Source organism: Leuciscus leuciscus (assembly GCF_965113295.1).
Source record: "Leuciscus leuciscus genome assembly, chromosome: 12".
In the NCBI taxonomy this organism is placed as follows: Eukaryota; Metazoa; Chordata; class Actinopteri; order Cypriniformes; family Leuciscidae; genus Leuciscus; species Leuciscus leuciscus.
Window position 1 is genome coordinate 10328013 of NC_138736.1, and position 21674 is coordinate 10349686.

Below are 21674 nucleotides of genomic sequence, written 5' to 3' on the forward strand. Positions count from 1 at the left end.
ATAGAATCAGAATCAGAAAGAGCTTTATTGCCAAGTATGCTTGCGCATACTATATATATATATGTGTGTGTACTGTGTATATATATATATATATTTATTGTAAAAAGATATTTGTACATGGCAAAGTGAGATTCCAGGTGAACCCATTCCAGGTGAACCAGTGAACCTCACACTCTTTGTACAGCCACCATGTTGATTTGTTTCTGTTAAACTTTCTTTGGATGAGAGCTGTAAATCCCCTGATGCAGTGATGAAGCTGCCGCCCACAGAGGCTTAGTGGACACACACACACACACACACACACACACACACACACTGTCTCACTGGTATGGGCCATCTGCTCTCCTCCTCTGTCACGTAGAGCAAGCCCTGTCCTCATCAACACTGAATCCCTTCATATAATCTCACTGGAGATTATCAACACTTTTGTAAGCAAGAGGGGGAATAAATCTGCATCCGAAGACATGTTTGCTCCAGTTTTTACTTGTGTTTCTCATATCCATGTGTATCGCCTGTCACTATAGGGACGGTTGTGTCACTATAAATAAACGGTTTAAATGTGTATGTCGATCACAAATGAAAAAAAGAAGTGAAATCATCTCAATCATTTATCCAACCACGTTTAGTCAAAGAGCAAAGGGAGACGGAAGGGAGACTTTGGTGATTAAAAAAGCACCCCAGTTATGTCATCTGTGGAGTTTTATAACATAACTCAATAAACATATCTCAAACTGTGCTCGGATTTGCCAACATGCCAAAGTCTGCATAGTCAGAGATTATATATCATATTCTTCTTGTTGGAGCAATTTTTTATTTTATTTGATTAAATGTTAGGCCTATATAATATAGTAAAATAGCTAATATTATGAAATATTATTAATTTAAAATAATTGTTTTCTATTTGAATATATTTTAGCCTATACATTCATTCTAATATTCTGATTATAACTATTATAATTATCAATGTTGAAAACAGTTGTGCTGCTTAGTATTTTTGTGGATTTTTTTTCCACAGGATTTATTGATGAATAGAAAGGTCAAGGGGGGCATTTATAAAAAAATATTTTAAAAAATATTATTAATGTTTGAAATGTTATACATTTAATACAGCTTATTAATGTGTTGTGTTGGTCAAAATCTTTTACATTTTTACTGTTTCATAAATGAGTTTGTCTATTATTTATTTTACTGTTTAAATTTGGCTATACCTATAATAGGTTCCACTGTGACAACTTGCCCCATGTAGAATGACAATATTGTTGCTTGTCACAAAAAGTCAAATTATGCTTAACTGTTTCTTCCTAAATGTTTTACATAATCTTTCTCACAAAACACAAAAATAAACCCAAATTTTGACTTCCCGGCGTGACGTCTGCAGTCAAGTGACTTGGTCTGGAACAGCGAATTGCGCCAGAGGGCCCCTGACGTCACACCAAATCCCCCTCTGGTCACGTGGTGCGGAGATGAGCTGGATTAATGCAGCGGTAGGGAACAAACGAGACGGGACGGGAAACGGAAACAACACAGGATTTAACTGCGACGGTGAGCTGCAGCAGTAAAAAAAGAAAATCCATCGAATTATATAAAAACAAATCTATAATATAAGCTAAAGACACATGCACTAGTCGTGCAGTTTTTGGACGGAAAGATGATGATTTCGCCGTGGGACAGATGGTACACGACCAGCTGCTGCCTGTGTTGTCATGTACGGACGGGCACCATTATCCTGGGCATCTGGTATATGGTGAGTCAAGACGACTTATTTGAAATAACATTTAATATTATATTTTAAATAACATAATATTTTTATCGTTTTTTTTTTATATAACCAGCATAAACTATTTTTAAATATTGTTAGTAAATTATAAATATTTGCAGAATTCTAATTTAAAGTTTTTTCTAAAATTATTAAAAATGGTCGTTACAAATATTGTGTCACCTATCTAGACAGCATTTTTGTGCATGCTTAATTCTTGATGTTTAAAATTCTGCACGCACATTTATGATTCATAATGTAATTGTGCTATAGATAAAGATGGATGCTATAGATAAAGCAACACCGCTGACAGAATATGAAAAATAAATCAAATATGAAAGAGAAAATCTGAGAAGAATGTCATAATTTAACCACTAAATGATTGTTTAACAACGCGTAATTGCTCCCATGATGTCGTGCTTCCTCCTAGTTGAGACTTGTTTTAGAAACAAGAGCTCCTTTGCATAATAGAAATAGAAAAAGAATCCTTGATCTGATGCTTGAAACTGTTGTTGGCCTAACTAAAGAAAGTTGTCTTATCGAACTGTGTCCAAAGACCTAAATATATGAGATACTAATAAACGGTGGAATATTCTGGTCACCTCCAGTTTCTTCTGCATTGCAAGGAACAACAGAATTCATTAACCTAAAAACTACAGTGACGTTTATTGACACGGACAGGAAAATGCTTCCACAGACAAAACATTATCAGAGACAATGAGTGAGGATAAAGGAAATGTGTGTCACAGATTAATTACATTTTCGATATAAATGTCCTTCATGTAGAGCTAATAGCATAATATGATTGATTGGTCTGCAAAGTCAAACGGCACTATCTATCTATATTAATTAATTAAAACATGAAAAAATATATATATTATATTATATTATAATGTTATAATATTATTTATATATATGTATATAGCTTATTATATTATAATGTTATAATATTATTTATGTATATATATATATTATACATGGATATTAAAATATCAAAATGCCTAATAATAAACTAAACAATAAACTTTGTTAATCAGAATACTTGTATTTAATCCGAGCAATTTATTCCAAAACTCACTTTACACTTTAAAACATAAGATTCCTGTTTTCTGCTGATCCTGTTTGCTTTTGCCTAAAAACGAATTGATCTAAACATCTTTAATGTAAAAAAATATATATAATATATATATATATTCTCTGTCCTTTTCAGCTGATCAATGCAGTGGTTTTGTTAATCCTGCTGTCGGCTCTCAATGACCCAGTCCAGTACCACTACCACCTCACCAGCTCCGAACTCGGCACGGATTTGGACGTCATGGACGATGCAAGTACGTTTGAGACATTTAATCTCCCATAGTTATTCAATTCCAGTATGAACAAACAGATCAGCATCAACTTTTTAAGTTCAGCAAGAACTCAAAGACTGCTATCGTATTTCCTGGTGGTATCAGCACTGCTATAGATTCTGGCTCTGGTGACTTTGATTAAAACTGACTCTCATCAGCAGGATTCAAACTATGATTCCCTGTAATTGGTTTGGGCTGCTTTGCATCTGGCCTCTGTTATATGAAGCCTGTTTTGTAATAGGCGCTGAAGTAGACAGTGTACGGTTGAGTGTACTTTAACATATGGAGGGGATTATGTGGAGGGAGCTATTTCAATGACCAGCACCAGTGCTCTCAATTTACTTACAGTACTGAGAGCTCGAGCATCTAAAATTAATTTTATAGTTACAATGTACATTCCGAAGTGTCAGGGACTAGAAAAACTGTAATATTAGCCGTTGACTGAACCGAATTTTTAACGAGGCCATATTATGCCCTTTTAAAAAGTCCTGATTTTGTTTTTGGGGTCTACTAGAATAGCTTTTCATGCTTGCATGTTCAAAAAACACCTTATTTTTCACATATTTCATAGAATCCTGTAGAATTCAACCAATCAAATGACAACTACGAAACTTCCGAAGTGTTTCCCATTTTGTGTGCCTTATGCATCCGTGGGCGTGATGTCACGCCTGAGGCTGAGAAGTAACGCTCTGTTTAGTTCATGTCTCTATGAAACCCCTCCTTCCAAAAGGCGCAATGTGCTCTGATTGGTCAGCTGAACGACTGTGTTGTGATTGGTCAACCACTTCGAATGTGTTTCGTAAATGTCACGTCCCTTACCATAACCGCGAGTTTCAACACACTACTAACGCAACTCAACCAGGCCTCACCCCTCTTTTGTGTATGCCTTAGGCAGGAATTATTTAAATGAGGAATATTATGACATGTTCGTTCCCGGGAGAAAACTCAAGACTACAATGGAGGCGTTTTAGGGAGTTCAGAAACAGTGCGCACTGATATAGAGAATAACTCCCTTTGGAGTGGACATTGTAACTTTGCACACCTTTGTCATGCTCAAACAGCAACATTACACACTAAAGAAAGTTGAAAATGTAAAAAAGTGTAATAGGTCCTCTTTAATGTTCAATGATAACATAAGACATTCCCTAAAAAAAGGCCATGAATCTCCCTGTTGCCAGTGTGTCTCCCTTCTAGAAACTAGAGAAGTTAGTTTACTTGTTTTCCTCCACTATGTGCTTACTAGGCCGTATTATTATCCGTAAAACTTATATTTCTCAAAAACATGAGATATGCTTGAATGAGTGTTTGGTGGTTGTTTTGGCTAATTCAGTACTATAGATAGTAGGTCAGGTGACTAGTTCATGAGTGCCTGTAATGTCTTGTGAGCACTAGGCTGAACTACTAAAATTTTAACTCAGGCAGGCGATGTGACTGGCTCATATATCAGGCTCTAGCCTTTTCTGATAAATTAGTAAGTTTGTTCATAAATTAATCATTTAGAACGTCAGCATGAGCAATTCATGGTCAGAGTGGTTTACCAATAGATTATTGAAATGATGGATAATTATTATCATTTTAATTAATAGAATTCATTACAATTTTCATAAATGTATTTCAATGTTTTTTCATAAAAATTTCAATGCATAAGTAACATTAATTACAATTTACATAAATCTATTTCAGTGCATTTCATTGAAAGTTCAATGCATATTATTTCACTATGAAAATTCACTATAATTTACATAATGTCATTTCCAGTTTGTTAATAGCTCTGGGCATTGACACAGATTTTCTGATCTGATTAACAGTCTCAATTTACAGTTTATTTGATTCTGATTCGCAAAGTCTTCTTCATTTAGTTCAGTCTGATTTGTATTTTATTTGGTTTACCTATATCTACATTTGAGTTTTTGATTAGATATACATCATTTTGAGTTTATTTTTGATTAGATATATCTTATATTAGATGAACTGATACTTTGAACCGTACAAGGAGGTAGTCTCTAACTTTGCATTACTATAATATTTACGTTGGATTAACATGAACACTACGAAACAGTCAAATTCAGTAACATTTTCTTTAACATTTTTTCAAAACATAATTTGGTAAACCAAGTTTGTTTTAGTGAGCTCAGCAGAAACTCAACTAAAGGGAGAAATTAGCTGGACAGCAAAATAATGTTTATTTTGTATTAAAACACCAATCTGATTTCAGATTGAAATTGAACTACCCAATCCTAGATGGTACATATTGGCCGTTAAACTCAATATTCATTGTGCAGATCTGATGTGGTTTGTCTTTCCTCCACAGACATGTGTATCGCTGCTGCAATCTCATTGCTGATGATTATGATTTGTGGAATGGCAACCTATGGTGCATATAAGGTTTGACTATTTACTTACTAAAGTTCTTCCATCATTTACTCACCATTATGTTGTTCCAAACCCATTAGACTTTCTTCCTTGCATTGAATACAAACAATAGGGAGAGTAAATGAGATTTAAGGATCATTTGAAGCTCATTCTGATTCTGCTAAATTGGTTTGTGCCGAGTAGTAAAATGATTTCTTTTTTTCTATTTTTCAGCAACATGCTGCGTGGATCATTCCTTTCTTCTGCTACCAGATCTTTGACTTTGCTCTTAACACACTGGTAGCAATAAGTGTTGTTGTTTACCCCAACACTATACAGGACTATCTTCAGCAGTTGGTAAGGATCTCATGACTTTGAGTTTTTGATATTGCAAATTATCATTCTGTTAGTGACTCGATGTGTCATTATGTTTTAACAGCCTGGGACCTTTCCATACAAAGAAGACTTGATGTCCACAAACAACATGTGCCTAGTATTAGCAGTGCTTCTCTTTGTTGGATGCATCTTAGCCTTTAAGGTAATGCGAAACAACTGTGCTTTCCCATTCGTTGTGATCTGCCAGTTTATTTTTGGTTCACTAGATGTGGTGCACTGCAAGATGACTAGTGAGCCTGACTGCTTCAGACAGACACTGTGTTGTCCTTCTAGAAGCCTGACTTTTACAGAAGACTTCAGATGTGATACAAATCGCTTTATGACAGCCTGCGCGCATTAGAGAGAGGCAGATTATTCTTCTGGGATAAACAGTGTGCTAAAATTAACCTCTTAGCTTGCCTCCCCGTGCTGTTGTATGCATGACAGTCTAATAGGTTGTTTATTGCATTATGATTTTGACCAAAGGTTTAATTTCTTGAAAATTAAAAGCAGATATTTTAGGTTTTTAGATTAGTAGGCACTGTATTCATTTTGCAATTCCTCCAATATAACAGCAAATAGCTGAGGTTATAATTAAAAATGGGGGGAAAAAAGTGAAAAAAGAAAGAAAGGTGACCCGTTTTTGCACATTAAATATAGAGAACAAAATCGTGATGTTTATGTTATTTGTCCCATATGATCTTGTTATATTTTCTGTATCTGTGGCTCATTATTTTTATTGCTAAGCCATATGTGCATGATTTATGATGGTGTTTTCTTTAGCATCAACGGCTGTTCTTTCTCTTTAGGCTTACCTTATTGCCTGTGTCTGGAACTGCTACAGATACGTCAGTGGAAGAAGCACTACAGAGGTCCTGGTTTATGTCACTACAAATGACACTACAGTAAGTCAAGGGTCTTGTTTCTTTACATTCACATTTGCAGATGTTTCCATAATGAACACACATAAACTACCGTTCAAAAGTTTGGGGTTGGTGATGCTTTTATTCAGCCAAGATGCATTGGATTGATCAAAAGTGGCAGTAAATACTTTTACTGAGATTTATATTTCAAATAAATGTTGTTCTTTTGAACTTTCAATTCAAGAATACTGAGAATAAAATTGTTTCATGGTTTCCACAAAAATTTTAAGCAGCACAACTGTATTCAACATTAATAATAATAAAAGACTAGGTACATGGAAATTTATTTTATTTTAAAAGCTATTTTAAATTTTAATCATATTTCACAGTTTTACTGTTTTTACTGTATTTTTAATCAGATAAATACAGCATACGAGACTTTTCAAAAATCTAAAAAAAATCTTACGACCCAAAACTTTTGTAGTGGTAATGTGATTAGGGATGGGAATCCTAAGGAGTTTGATTATTCAATTTCAGATTCTGATTCCATTTAAAAAATCCAGTTCCTTATTAATTCCATTAATGATTATTTTAGTACATTTGAGGAGGCACCAAATAATTGATCCCAGCTTTATTATTACCATATGTAACTATATGAGGTTTATATTTTTATAAACCAAATATATGATAAAAACAATGTTATTTTGGTCTAATTAAATAATTCTCTTCTGAATGTGTATAATATTTGTTTCGAATTCATGTTTTTATACCTACATTATTTTTTTTTAAACAAACTAATAGAAGGACAAAAGCACATAACAAAATTACTAAAACATAAACTAAAATTATCATGAAAGCTAATTCAAAATATTAATAAAACTAAAACAACACTCAAGTCATTCGTTCACAAATCATGCTACACTAGTCATGCTGAATATTAGTCAGCAAAAAATATTTAAATAGTCATGAACCATTAACACAAATAAATAAAATCATCCATTTCTCAGTTCCTGATCCTACACATAATTCAGTCATAAGAAACAGTCACGTAGCCTCCTCTAGAGTTTATCTCTGCACAGCTATAGGGGATGTTCTGATGTGCATCCCAGCAGGATCATGAATGATGACGCGCTCCTCATGCCCTCAGTATTGTTGAGTCAGTGTTTATGGAGGGCATTAGAGAGGGCACTGTGCTGTGCTTCTAATCCAGTACTGTCTGCCAGAAGAAATCCTGTCTTACTGCCTCTGTCTATCTGTCCCGCTGCTCTGTTGACCCTCACAGCCCTCCAGTCACTGACAACTCGCGTATACGAAGAGTTACATTTAACGCATTTGACAGATGCTTTTATCTAAAGTGACTTTCAGTGCATTCAAGATATACGTTTTATCTGTATCTATGTATGCAATTGAGTATAAAAATATTTGTATTTTTTGGGGTGGGTGATGATCGGACTAATTGGATTTCCCGGCTCACTCAGCTGAATTCCACAGATGACCTTCCAGCATAATGAGTGGTCAGATTCTTTAAAAAGAGACAGAAAGAATAGAAATAAAAGGCCATTGAGAAGCATAGGGCTTTTTCACTATTCAGCTGCGGGCCGTTACATAACTGTCCACACTTGTTTGGTTCATTTGAAATCCGCTCGGTTGAGGCATTCCAGCCATCTTGACAAGGTGCGAACGCGATCCCCTCGGGGCGTTCATGACCATATTACTAATTAGCTCATCTTTTCATAACAGTACTTAAACAAAGAATGTGGTCTTTCAGAATTTTGGTTGGTCTTTCTATATAGGGAGGATGAACTTTTCTCTGCAGTGACAGAAGAGGGTGAACGAGACACTCTTATCCAGAGTGGCTTGAAAATGCTTTAGTTTTATGTGCGACTCGGCCGTGGTTAGTAAATGACTAGCAAAGCAACAGGAGACAGTAGAGAGAAAAGAGATGAGAAGATAAAGTTGAAAGGGGTTGTGGGCATGAGGAACGCAGGATTCGAACCTGTATTTTCCACATGAGCACCATATCACAATGGTTATTTTCAGAATACATACTACTGTGCTACTTTTACTATTTCTTCAGTATGTATACTACATGCAGTATGCAATATAGATATTGTGGCTACAAATGAATGAATTTGTTAACATGGCCACAAATGTATTATTTTGGTGCCTTAATTTAGTTAAATAATGATTTAATGGGAACAAATTAAGTTGTGGAAAATAAATTCTATGTGCGGGGCTCTGTACAGATGCCAAAATATGCATAAAAATATGTATTCCACAATGCAATGCTCTCCAATACCATGTCCAATGTGACAAAATAAACCAGGAGTAATATCAGACATGAGATCTTGAACCTCTTTCTTGACTCATTATGCAAGTCGATTTGATGTTTTATTCCAAAAATTGAGTTTTAATCCAAAAATGTCATTTTCAAGATGAAATATGATAGTTATATGCCAAATGTATAGCTTTCTACTTTTTAAAACTTTTTATTTAGCATAATGTGCTGTTTTACATACTATTTTAGCAGTTTATATTCAGTTAGAAGCAAGCTAATGTTCATCGCAAACATTGCTAATGTGTCATGATTTGCCTTAGAATACATCATACAGAAGAAATAGGGAAACATGTTATATAAGGAAAGCATTTACTAATATGCCACTGCGTTAATTTCAGGTACTACTTCCACCCTACGAAGAGGCGATCGCCATTCCACCGAAGGATCCCCCTCCCCAGTACGTTTCGGCTTGAGAATCGCACCACTTTCTTACTACGCTGCCCCCAAACCTTCTCCAAAGAAACAATCTCTCGTCACAATAGCCCATTCCGTCGCCCCGGTCTCCTGTTTGTCGCTGTGTGACGTAAGTCTCCTCTCTGGAGGCAGCAGTATGACTTTGAGACGCCCTTCCCTCGACAAGGCTACCCAGCTGTCCTGGCAACCCAATGCTGTGTGTCAGCTCCAATCTGATTTGCACTTTCGGCGATTATGTGTGGCACTGGCCTTTTTAATACTGTGAACTTCTCAGTAGTGTTGTCGTCTACTGATATACCTGAGATTCGAATGCAGCGTGCATGATGAACACGGGAGTTACGTAAGAGCACTTTTCAAATGGGAGTTACCTAGAAATGTACTGAATGTAAGAAGCCGGCATTTTCACTTTAATTTCGTTGTACTGTACGAAATGAAAGAAATTTGAAGTCTGGTTCAGAATATAACTAAATTAGTTGTAAAAAAAAAAAATGTAACAAGCAATGCTACACAATTTTATCTAACAAAGTGAAGTCTTCCTTTATACACAATGCAATAATTTTTAACAAATCTATTGCTAATCATTACTTAGATGTCACAATAGATCAGTTGAACAGTTACAAAGCTCTATACACTTAATATACGTGAAGACTCTGATTTAGATGAGAAGTCAAGTAGATTTGAAACATTTTAATGATTCTGTTGACTGTGTTTCATGCATCGTGGGGGATCTGACTTCTACGGAGACCCTTAAAGGAATACTCCACTTTTTTTTGGAAATAGGCTCATTTTACAACTCCCCCAGAGTTAAACAGTTGAGTTTTACCGTTTTCGAATCCATTCAGCCGAGTTTCTGATATTTAGAAGAATATCAGTAACCAGATAGTTTCTGGTCTCATTGACTTCCATAGTATATATTTTTTCCTACTATGGAAGTCAATGAGACCAGAAACTGGGGGAGTTGTAAAATGAGCCTATTTCCAAAAAAAGTGGAGTATCCCTTTAATTTGCATTCGCTTGCGACTTCGATCTCTAAAAATAATGTGTGTTCGCTTGCAAAATGTTTGTGATCTCACGAGGAACTTTGCATTCGCTTGCAAAATCTTTGCAGACTCAAAATAAATTGCGTTCGCTTGCAAAATGTTTGCGTTCCACCGAAAAACTTTGCATTCGCTTGCAAAATGTTTGCGATCTCCCGAGAAACTTTGCAAAATGGTTGCGATTTCCAAAAAAAAAAAAAAAAAATGCGTTCGCTTGCAAAATGTTTGCAATCTCACGAGGAACTTTGCAAAATGGTTGCGATTTCCCCCCCCCAAAAAAAAAATGCGTTCGCTTGCAAAATGTTTGCAATCTCACGAGGAACTTTGCGTTCGCTTGCAAAATGTTTGCGTTCTCAAACTTTGCTAAAATTGATGAAACTCAGGGGACCGCAAAGGTTTTGCAAACGAACGCAAAGTTTCTCGGGGGAACGCCAAACTTCTGCGAGAGAACGCAAAAACATTGGGGCTCTGTCTAAAAGAAAAACAGAAAAAAATCTGGGTTAAGGTGCGGTCACATTTACTGTTTCAATAGGAATCCACACGATTGTGATGGCGGAAGATTTTCCTTTGCAGATTTCGCAACAGATTTAATTTGGTAATGCGAATTTGCCGCATTGATGAAAAGAAAGCTACTTGGTTTCAAAGCGACTTCTGTGTGAGCTTTGTTTCATGCATCGCTACACTATTTGACAATAGTCAATGGACCTTTTGCTCAAAAAATGTCAGTAATGTGGCCACATGTTTACAGTGAGGCACTTAGAATGGAAGTGAATAGCCATTTCAATAGTAGACCTAAACAATGTGTTCATATGATTTTAGTATGATTTTTTTGTTGTTGATTATATCCCATTTTACTACTTCTTTGCCATGACATGTAATGCCTAAAATGCTAAATTGACTAAAACACAAGTTTTAACAGCAATATTCATGTAAGTGCTTTCATAAAATTAGAATCTTCACATTTCTGCTTTTAAATCATCCAAAAATTCCCCCCATTCACTTCCATTGTAAGTGCCTTGATTTTGGTGATAATCAACAATATGTCACAAATGTTGTCGCTTTATCTAAACGTTCATTGAACCAGGACAGTGCTCAAATGAATAAATGAGAATTATTGTCATTTGTTGAAGTTACATACTCCTGTTGAGAGTAGTATAACTTTTCTGTCATTTTCACTAGGTTACAATCTGTGGCTGCAGACTGCAATGTTTTTGCACATTTGAATATTATTTATTCATGTAATTGTCTGTGAATGGTGTTAATCAGTAATTGTGACAAATTAAAAGTAAATTACGTTACTGCCGACAGTAGATTAGCACCTAGCTCAGTTTAAGTAACATGGCGTCTCCCCCAGTCGTCTCCAAGCTTCTGTTATTGGGAACATTTTTTCATTTTTATATACAGTGGCTATGCAAGGGTATTTTGTAACATGTATCCATAGCTGACAATGACTAAGTACTTACATTTAATCATTATGGTAACAATAGGTATAGAAGCATTAATGAACGTATTAGAGATCGATAGATATAAACATTTCCTTTCATTGTTCTAAGCATAGACTTTCATCTTCAATTCAGCATCTCAGATTCAGCTTCAAGCAAGCAATGTTTTTCGTGAATCAATTTTCAAAGTATTCTGTGTATTTGGAATTTTGCTTTTGGTATCAAATGTGACCTGTACATTTTAATTATTGTCATGATATTCCTCATGAAAATGAAACGGTTATCAATGAATATCACAAAAATGAATTCTCAGAAACCCAGAATAATGTTTGTCAGTAGGTAGAATGGCTGTGAGTGTTTGTCTTTGTCTTGTTACACATCCTGTATTGGGTTGACACTGGCTTATGTCTTATTCATGAACAATAAAATATTACAGTAATGCGTCATTATGGCTGTGTATCTCTTTATTACGCAGGTGAATAAATAAAGATTAAGATGAATTTTTTTACTATTAAGTATACAGTATTAATTATATGATTCATTATTATTAGTGCAGTATTATTGGTTTGATAACATTTACCTTTGCATGATCAGAGGAGAAAGATTCATTTCCTTTTTGGATGAGCAGAACTGTCAGGAGTTTAGCACATACTGTGTTCGTAAGAATTTACAATACACACACTTCATCCACTGACCTATTTTTTGATGGTTCAGATTCCAAGGATACTATACAGTGATGCTTTAGAATATAAAACAAAAAACACAGCTTGCATGATATCTTTTCCGAAATAGCATCACTCCAGTTCCCTATTTATCCTTTTCATTTTTGCAAGCTCACTGAACACGCTCGTTATATTTATCTGTGTGGGTATTAAGAATTAGACTTCAAAACTGTCGACACGTGACTGAGGAAACTAGGGCATTCACTTCACTGAAGAGAGCTATTGATGTTTTCTCTACTCAAGCGCTTTAGGCCTGTCAGAGTTTTATTTTGGTCTGAAAATCCTTAGGAAAAAAGTATGTCGTTGCAGCAGCACGTTTCTAATGCCTCAGCCTCAATGTCAAGAGCTGTATTCATCATCGGGGAATATGTAAACAGTGTAGGCTAAATTTGAAATAAACGTAAATAACATAATAATAAAATGAGGAATGAAGCAAATCAAATATTTTTTATCTTTAAATCTTTAAAGGACAAATACCTCTTCTAATTTTATATAATATAGACTAATCCTATGGGAAAACATAATGAGGAAACTGCTTGTAGCGATTTAAAATGCCATACTGTAGCCTACAACTTATTTTTCAGTTAGGCTATAAGTCTACTCTACTCTATCATGCCTTTTAGTATCATTTTAAGATTGCAAAACATAATTAAATATCAACAACTTTCGGACTACATTTTCAAACCAAAGGCAAAGATTTATATTGTGCTCACTAAAGAAGTGTGTAAAATGCACCCCGAGTTCTGATAAAACGATTCAACTGAAGAACTGTGGATAAAATGCATTAGTTATTGCGCCCTCTAATGGTAAAATCATGTTATGTGTACATTTCAGCAATGTTTTTGTGTGGGGTCAAAATGCCAAATCAAATTGCATGTTTTTTTTTTTGGCATGGTGCAAAATAATAAGTACAAATGTCTTCAATTTGCACAATAAATAAATACATATGGCTTATTGATAAAACTGGTGAGTTGATTCTCAGTGAAAATGTCAAATTCTTCACTACTTCTAAACATTCTTTCATCGTGGGAGTCATCACATGCAAAATTATCCATTAATTTATCAAAATCTCTCAGACATACATGTTGCCTATATTCCATAAATATCTGAAATTAAATGTTTGTAATGTCTGCTGAATTGGCAAATGGCCTGCCATTGAAATGAAATACAAATCACATTCTTACCGATCAAGTTTGGAATCATATATATGGATTATGGAGATTACCCGGCACAATCACTACCATTTTTCAGCAGCTGCAGCAGTCCATTAGTATTACAGTACGTTACATTTTTTAGAAATGTGACAAAACATAATAGTGTAAAAATGAACAATCTACCTTGAATTTTCAGTTTACATATAACACATTTCTACAAAAAAAATAAACGTACTGTATAAATACAAATGCTCTTTTTGTGTATTACAGAATCAACTTTTCCAAGTAGTTATGCCTACTGTTAAAAGCATCTAAAAAGCTCAGTGATTCATAAGAGCATTCAATGAGACAAAACTGACAATCTTGTAAGTATAGAAAGCAGTCAAGGTCAACAAAAAAATGTCACAAATATTTCCATGGTAAAAAAACAAACATCTTAACATTTTGACCACGATGACAAAAACACTATTTTTGTGGCATTGGCCAATTTATTGACAATAACTAGGATTTGATGCATAAATTAAATGTTTTGGGTGAGTTACATTTTGCAGACATGCAATACAGTTCTGATGTTCCAACAAACAGTTGTGTGACAATAACACAAGACAGTATCGAAAAATGTGCCAAAGAAAGAAAAACTGTAAATTACAGGTTTAATAGCTAATTTGATTCGGATTCACCGCACGACTAGAGAGAAAATTTATTTTATATTCTTTTAACAACTAATTCACCTTTTGCAGTGGAACAAGTTGAGCGTGTGTATATATAATTTTTCCAGCTAATAAGAAAAAACTATGACTCGGTTCAAGCTTTAGGACATTGAGAAAAATAAACCTATCCCAAAAAGCATATTCAGGATTTCAAAAAGGTGATCCTTCTTTAACAAAACCATGAATAACTGAATCATAGCAAGTAAACAAAAAAAGCAGGATGAATATCCCATTTCTCAACATTATCAAAGGTGAACAGATAATTATTTTTATTTTTTTCTGTCTCATGCAATTTATCCATTAAACACATCAAACCTGTACGAAAGCGGAGACAAAAATAATCCAAAGAACCACAATGACCATTTCAACCAATTTTATTAATAAACACGTCTTCTTATTAATAATCTGGTGGGAATGGCTCTACTTCTCCCCCTGCTGCTGGTCTGGCATACTTCTGATGATGTCAGAATCGCCTGCGAACACGAGAGAAAGGCATTACTTACAGAACAATGCATTTATTTATTTTACAATGCACAGGATATTAGTTTTCATTCAGATAATCTAGATTTCTACTTCTGAAACAGTGCAAAACATACCAGCAACCTTTTAAATCTACATCGACTTTGACATATAAATGACCTATTAGTCCAAAAAAAATTACAATACAGTATGACAGGGAAAGTTACAGGCAAACAAAATTACTAGATCAAGTCGTATCAGTTCTGACAGTGAATACACACCAGGGTCAATGATGGCCAATGTGCACACCCTGTAGTATTTGCCACAGGCTGTACCGAGCTCAATGTTGTTTCCACTGTAATGATGGACTCCGGTTTTGGCCAACATAGCGTAGTACTCGATTTCAGATTTCCTGGAAAAACATCATGAATCATTCAAATGATCCTCAACCCTCACAAATCTGTATTATTCTTCAAGAAGCCACAGATTATTTTCATGTGGACAGCAGATTGACAGAAACACTCAAGCAGGGAAACACACACCTCAGAGCAGGACAGTTGTTGGCCAGGATCACCAGTTTGGCTTTTCCTTGGCGAATCATTTTCTGAGACTGCTTGTATCCGAGAACGTATTTACCGCTCTTCATCACAAGCTGCAGTCTAGAGTTGATGGACTCCAGGGACTTTTTCTGTAAATATGAAGATATGGAACAAAACAATAAATACACCAACAGCACAGAATGTCAAGAAATAAGCTTTGACTTTTTTCTGTTCAAGGCTTCAAAATTGAAATAACTATTGTGAGACAACATATTTAAAACCAAGGTGGATGTGTGCCCTGCAATGTGCCCTATATATATATATATATATATATAAAACTACTACCCTCACAAACACACCTCTCACTCTCTCTTTAAAGTAAATTTTTCAATATACACTTCTTCGATCTGATGTAAAAAGTTTAAAGAACTGTGGAATGTGATTCTGTTTGATGTTTCAATGCTTTTCTTTCCCTTTTCACTTAGAAAATGACTTTGAAATAAAGAAGTTTACATGTCAAATGTTTACCATGCCAATTGTCATTCATTCCTTTGACCGAGGTGTGAATCCTGCGTAATCTAGCCTATATATCACACTAATCATACATTTGCATGTCTTATGCATTTAAAAACCATTCACACTATGAAGTTAACTTCTGTCAGTGCACTTATGGTCGCATGTACACTGTTTATATCATGTTTGTTTCACAGACAACTGTAATTCAATAGTGTATCTCACTGACACTTCATAAGTATTGGTCCTGTACAACATTTAATGTACAGTAGGGTGTGATTTATTAAATGCGCTTTTAGTAGACGATAATAAACGTTACTCTGATAAAGACCTGTTTTCTACACCACGTTTTCTGGGTACACTTGATATTTAAAAAAATTGAGCAATTTCCTTAACTAGAAACACCCAGCGCACCTAAAATAGCTAATATTAAGCCCATCCAACACCTCGCCAGCGATGAGAGATGAACATTCGCACAATATAATATCGAATATCAATTCACCTGCGTAACAATAGTCATATACATCAGTATTTGTGCATGTAAACATTTTAGTTTTTATAATCAGGCCTGTAGGGAGCTTCCACGTGAAGTTCTCCCAGCACGCGCAGCATCGCGCTCCACTCACCGTTTTCTTTGCGGCCACCATATTTCCTGATTAGTCCGATCTGGCCAACCTGAACACAAATAAGCGATAAATCAAGATCTACACTTTCAAAATAATGCGCTCGTATTCTTCGTAAAACTTTTAAAGGGAGTATTTTAATAATTTCCAGCAGAGCCTCGCTCACCTCCTGATCACACCAAGATGGCCTCGTAGAGAAAGGGCTTCCCAGCGTGCACCGCGCGCGTAAACCTCACGCGCCCGCATCGCGAGACCGCGCAACCTCGAGATCACAGATCTCAAAACAGTCAGTCTGGGACGTGTAGTCAAAGAATCTTTGTTGTAGGCAAGACAGTGGTTCTCAAACTTTTGACTCAAAGGCTCCTCATTGTCCACAACAATATTTGTAGTCCCCATGACTTAAGTTGTTTGTGATGTACTGGATGAGAATTAAGGATGATATTTTTTTACTAAAAATGACTTTCTTCAAAAATATTTTAGAGATTGGCACACCTAGAAACATCCATCCATTCTCCAAACCGCTTTATCCTCTGCAGGGTTGCGGGGCGTCCAGCATCTATGGCCACAGGCCACAGTCAATCACAGGGCTACCTAGAAGTATATTATAAAATGCTCATGGATGATTTTATGAATTCACACAACTTTCCCATGTTCAGAAATCACACTTTTAAAATTAGGTTACCTCATTTATCCTGGTTTTTCGAGACAATGGGAACCCTGGTTCTTAAAAAGAAAAAGAAAAAAGAGGAGGTGAATTTAGATAAGAAATGTCTTGATTTTTTATTGTTTTAGCTTTTTTAATGCTTGTTTTGTCTTATTTTAAGTCATCTTGGGAAAGTTTGTTGATGCCCCTAGTCCCCTGTTTGAGAACCACTTGTAGCCTATAGAATTGGAGACCTGTCAAACATACTCATTCTTCATTATTATTATATATATATACATTATATTTTATTTTACATTTTAGAAAAATTGTATTGTCATGAAATATAGCAAGAATGTAAGTATGGGAATTATGCAGTGACAAAAATGTCAGACAAATCTAAACAATCTTATTTGAGCTTCTTCATCCTGCTGGAAAAAGCTGTTTTCACTCCTTTTACACTTACACAATAAAGTCAATTTAATTAAATGTTTACACTATTTTAAGAAAAGTTTACCACTTTATTTTAATAACTAAAATAGAAATAGAACTAGAACATAGAGAAATGTTCTAGTTCTCTATGAGAACTGGCTGTTTCCCCCAAAACACAAACACTATTTTAATATGCCTGCTTATCTTACTACCTTTTTAGTCTATAGCAGAATACATTTAAAGACAAAAGTACCAAAGCTTTAGACCATTCGGCCTATTTAAGAAATTTTCCGCTGAAACAGGATAATGGACTACTTGCACAACTACTTCCGCGTTCTACTTATGCCTTCATGCTATTGGAATTATCATAAATTCTATTTAGTAAAAAAAAAAGTAAACAAAAGAGATCCTTAAACACGGCATGATGCCTGCTTGTTATACAACACATTGTTGTGGCAACACATTTTGAAAAATTTAAACTTTTGAATACCTTGTAGCCTAATGCATATGGAGTGAACAATGTTCTTTTATTTGTTATCCATCATCCTCCTAGATTCCCCAAATCAACATGATCACACTGGACACTGGAAATGTTTAGTGTTGGAGATGCACAAATTTCAGGGCTGTAAATTTGGGACTTTTGAAAAACACAAACTACAAACACACAAAACCACTGACACAAACTACTCAGGCCTAGTCTCAGATTCTAGTCAGAATATTCCCCAACTAAAAATGTTGTGGGCGGGGCTAAGTTCGGCTGGCATCCAGGCTATTGGGTATTCATGGTTTACTTCAAACAATCATGAAAAGATGCAAAACTTTGCAAAGTCATTAAAGGTCCTTTCACACACTGTAACACCACACCACTCACAGTTGTGAGATAAAAGTTCAGGCTCTGGAAACAACATTTATTCAGGAAAAGGAAGATGAGGTGGATGGAGGATTCACAACAATTAAAAGCTCACATATCAATGCCACCTTTAGGAGAACATAAGACCTTAAATGCTCAGGAGTTAAGGCCCATAATGAGAAGCAGGTCCGGAACAATCAGTAACCAGGAAACAGGTTAACAGGTGGAAAGCACAGGAAGCGTGCATGGGAATGCAAAGTCAAAAAAGAAAAACAACACAAAAAAACCCCACTGAATACCTGTCATATGCATCAAATTACAGCTTCTAAAAAAAACAACAACACTGTGGAGAAATATAAACTGGTAGTGATATTAAGCCTTTCTGTTTTCAATTCAGAGTATGACGACGTCAGGCTAAATACTCAAGGCAACGAGGAGCAATTGTTTGTATTTCCAGGCCTAACCTGCAAAAAAGTGCCCAAATCCCCTCTAAAGTAACAGATCAGGTATAACCAGAGAATGATGGTTTAAGCGTTTTTTTGTTGTTGTTTTTTTTACTTTTAGCAGGTTGTCCTTTAATGGCCTGTTGCAAATATATTTCTCCTAATTACGTAGTTTTATTTTATTTTATTAAATGTTAGGCTACACCCTTAATTTAAAATAGAGGTTCCAGTCACGGTCCTGGGGACCCACTGCCCATTGTGTTTGTCTTTCTTGTCTGTCACACTTGTTCAGTTCATGTAGTAGGCTATAGCTCTGCCGATGAGCTGATGATCAGAATCAGGTGTGCTAAATAAGAACATACAAATGTGTAAAAATCTGGGTCCTCACTCCCCATAATGAGACTGAAAACCCCTGTTACACGTTGTCGGTTGTCTCATAACAGATCAGAGATCTTGATAAGTTCGATTAACGGGATGGAGGTGGACAAATATATCTTGACCGAGGCGCTCTCTGCCATTCTGGGAGTCACTGTGAAATTGCAGGCAGATTGCAACGATTTAGATGGAGCCATTAAACTGCAAATTGCCAAACTGACAAGTCTTGCCCTTCTTAAAAATGAACCAGTGACTTGTCTGACTTCTTCTCTGTCGCGGATGTTTGTTGATGATAAGAAAAAATCACAAGAAACCCCGAGAAGCGAAAGCGCGAGTCCTTCTCTCCGGAAGGAGTTATTTGTGATTTCAGATGACTTTTTCGATCCAAAGTTTGACTTTGACTTTACAAACATGTCCAAGCCGAATGATGCCTGCATGCGCGGGGACGAGCCGTACACGCGGCCCTACGGGTGGATGCGCTTCGCGCTAAAGGTGCGGGACAAATACCCGGACGGGAACGCTTGGCTGGGAACGGATGGATGGAGGAGCCGTTCCGCGCTCGGTGAGTGGCCAGTCTCCTACCACGGAACCAACTTGCATGGGGCTGCGGGCATCATACAGTCTCAGTATATCCCAGGAGACCGTCAGGCTTACGGAAGAGGGATTTATTCATCTCCAGACATCAACGTAGCCTACATGTTCGCGAAAATAAAGAACTTCATTTCGCAAAAGAATGGAAATACTTACAAAGTCATCATGCAGAACAGAATCAACCCCCAGATCAGAGAAATAAAGACCAAGGACATTTGGTTGGTCCCTATCCCTGAAGGCACATCAGTTGAAGAAGAGAAAAACATAGTGGAGAGTTCAATCCGCCCTTATGGCCTTCTGCTTAAAAAGATGTAAGGCCTTGTTGAAAATGTTCCCATTTGGAATTTCCTTCTCTTTAATTCATTTTTGTGCTGGCTTATTGCATGTCAGAAGATTCATTCAGTGATTTCATAATTGTAATAGTTGAATAAGTGTTATGTGTGTTTGTATGTGAAGAGAAAAAATAACTTTCATTCATCATTATAGTTAATTCATAATAGAGGACATATATAGGCCTATAGGGATGAAATTCCATATTGTATTAAAAAGGCATAGAAAATGTTTGTTTTGCACCTGATTTTTGCATTGAAAGATTTGTTTTCATACAAATGCATGCAAGTTTAAGCATGATCGAGCCTTTGCTTATTTTGGGGAAAATGTATCACCAGAATACTGCAAAAACACAATATAACAAATCCAAATGAATGGCAAACATCTACACAACTAAATTCATTGCATTTATCCTATTTTATATTAGGTGTTCCTTAAACATTTTTTTATAGAGAATGATTAAGGCATATTATCTACGTCATTTAGTCAATGTTAAGAATGTTTGTCAGGTTATTGAAATGTTGTGTCTCAAGACACCAAACAGAACATAGTTAAACGCTTCTCATGCCACGTTTTCAGTTGTAACCCTAACTCTAACCAACAAATATAAATGTCCTCATTATTTTAAAGCAATAAGAGCAGAAAATTATTTATAGGATGCTGGCATGTGGACCCTAACCCTTACATAGTTTATGGCTTGGCATACACATTAATGTGAATATGCAAAACACTTGCATTATCACAAAGTAATCCTCTATAGTGTTTAAAAATAAATAAAATGTCAATATCCAGTTCCCAGACACTCAACAGATTCTAAATGTTTCTGACCCTGTAAGAATATAAATCACACGTTTTAGTGGATCAAGTTTAAGAGCAACAAATACGCTAGAAAAAATGGCAAAATTTCAAAGCACTTCAGTGTACTTGCAGGCTGCACAAGTGTATCTTCATCATCAAAACGCTGTAAAAATGCTACAGTAAAACGTGTTAGCAAGTTATCTTACTGTTGAAAACGGTAATGCATCTAACAGGATGTTTTACTTATTTTTACAGTAAAATACTATTAAATGAACAGATTTGGGAAGTAATTTTTTAATTTATAGTGAATAAAAATAAACTGACATAAACTGAAATTGAAAATGACCTGCGTGACTTTACATTTGATGGTTGTCACGTTCTGCCTGTGTTTTTGGACTAGTTTGAGGTGCCATTTAAGCGACACTGTAAAACGGAACACTTTTGATGTGTTTTGGCCGTACATTTAGACGACAATGGCATTTTGGGGGCCTAAAAATGCTAACTTTTGAAAAAGTGCAAGTTTTTCAAATCAATCCTGTTATCGTTTCTGCGTAAACTACAAAAAAAGTTCA

At 35.6% G+C, this 21674-nt stretch overlaps 2 protein-coding genes across 2 annotated transcripts; one reads left to right on the top strand and one right to left on the bottom strand.

Annotated features, from left to right (window-relative positions):
- Positions 1-1465: 1465 nt before the first annotated feature.
- On the top strand, positions 1466-12369 carry laptm4b (lysosomal protein transmembrane 4 beta). The gene is made up of 7 exons (XM_082185147.1): positions 1466-1744; positions 2967-3084; positions 5414-5487; positions 5689-5811; positions 5894-5992; positions 6639-6734; positions 9369-12369. The coding sequence occupies exons 1-7, from the start codon at positions 1649-1651 to the stop codon at positions 9441-9443; spliced, it is 681 nt and encodes a 226-aa protein (XP_082041273.1). The 5' UTR covers positions 1466-1648; the 3' UTR covers positions 9444-12369.
- Positions 12370-14867: 2498 nt separating this feature from the next.
- On the bottom strand, positions 14868-16906 carry rpl30 (ribosomal protein L30). The gene is made up of 5 exons (XM_082185172.1): positions 16810-16906; positions 16647-16695; positions 15511-15656; positions 15250-15380; positions 14868-14982 (listed from the first exon to the last, which is right to left on the bottom strand). The coding sequence occupies exons 2-5, from the start codon at positions 16665-16667 to the stop codon at positions 14930-14932; spliced, it is 351 nt and encodes a 116-aa protein (XP_082041298.1). The 5' UTR covers positions 16668-16695; positions 16810-16906; the 3' UTR covers positions 14868-14929.
- Positions 16907-21674: the final 4768 nt, after the last annotated feature.

Coding starts and splice junctions, on each gene's coding strand:
- laptm4b (XM_082185147.1), top strand. CDS start 1,649: ATGATGATTTCGCCGTGGGACAGATGGTACACGACCAGCTGCTGCCTG. Junction 5,488..5,688: donor CAACCTATGGTGCATATAAG/GTTTGACTATTT, acceptor TCTATTTTTCAG/CAACATGCTGCGTGGATCAT. Junction 6,735..9,368: donor TCACTACAAATGACACTACA/GTAAGTCAAGGG, acceptor CGTTAATTTCAG/GTACTACTTCCACCCTACGA.
- rpl30 (XM_082185172.1), bottom strand. CDS start 16,667: ATGGTGGCCGCAAAGAAAACG. Junction 15,657..16,646: donor TGGTGGCCGCAAAGAAAACG/GTGAGTGGAGCG, acceptor TCATATTTACAG/AAAAAGTCCCTGGAGTCCAT. Junction 14,983..15,249: donor ATTGGCCATCATTGACCCTG/GTGTGTATTCAC, acceptor TCGTGTTCGCAG/GCGATTCTGACATCATCAGA.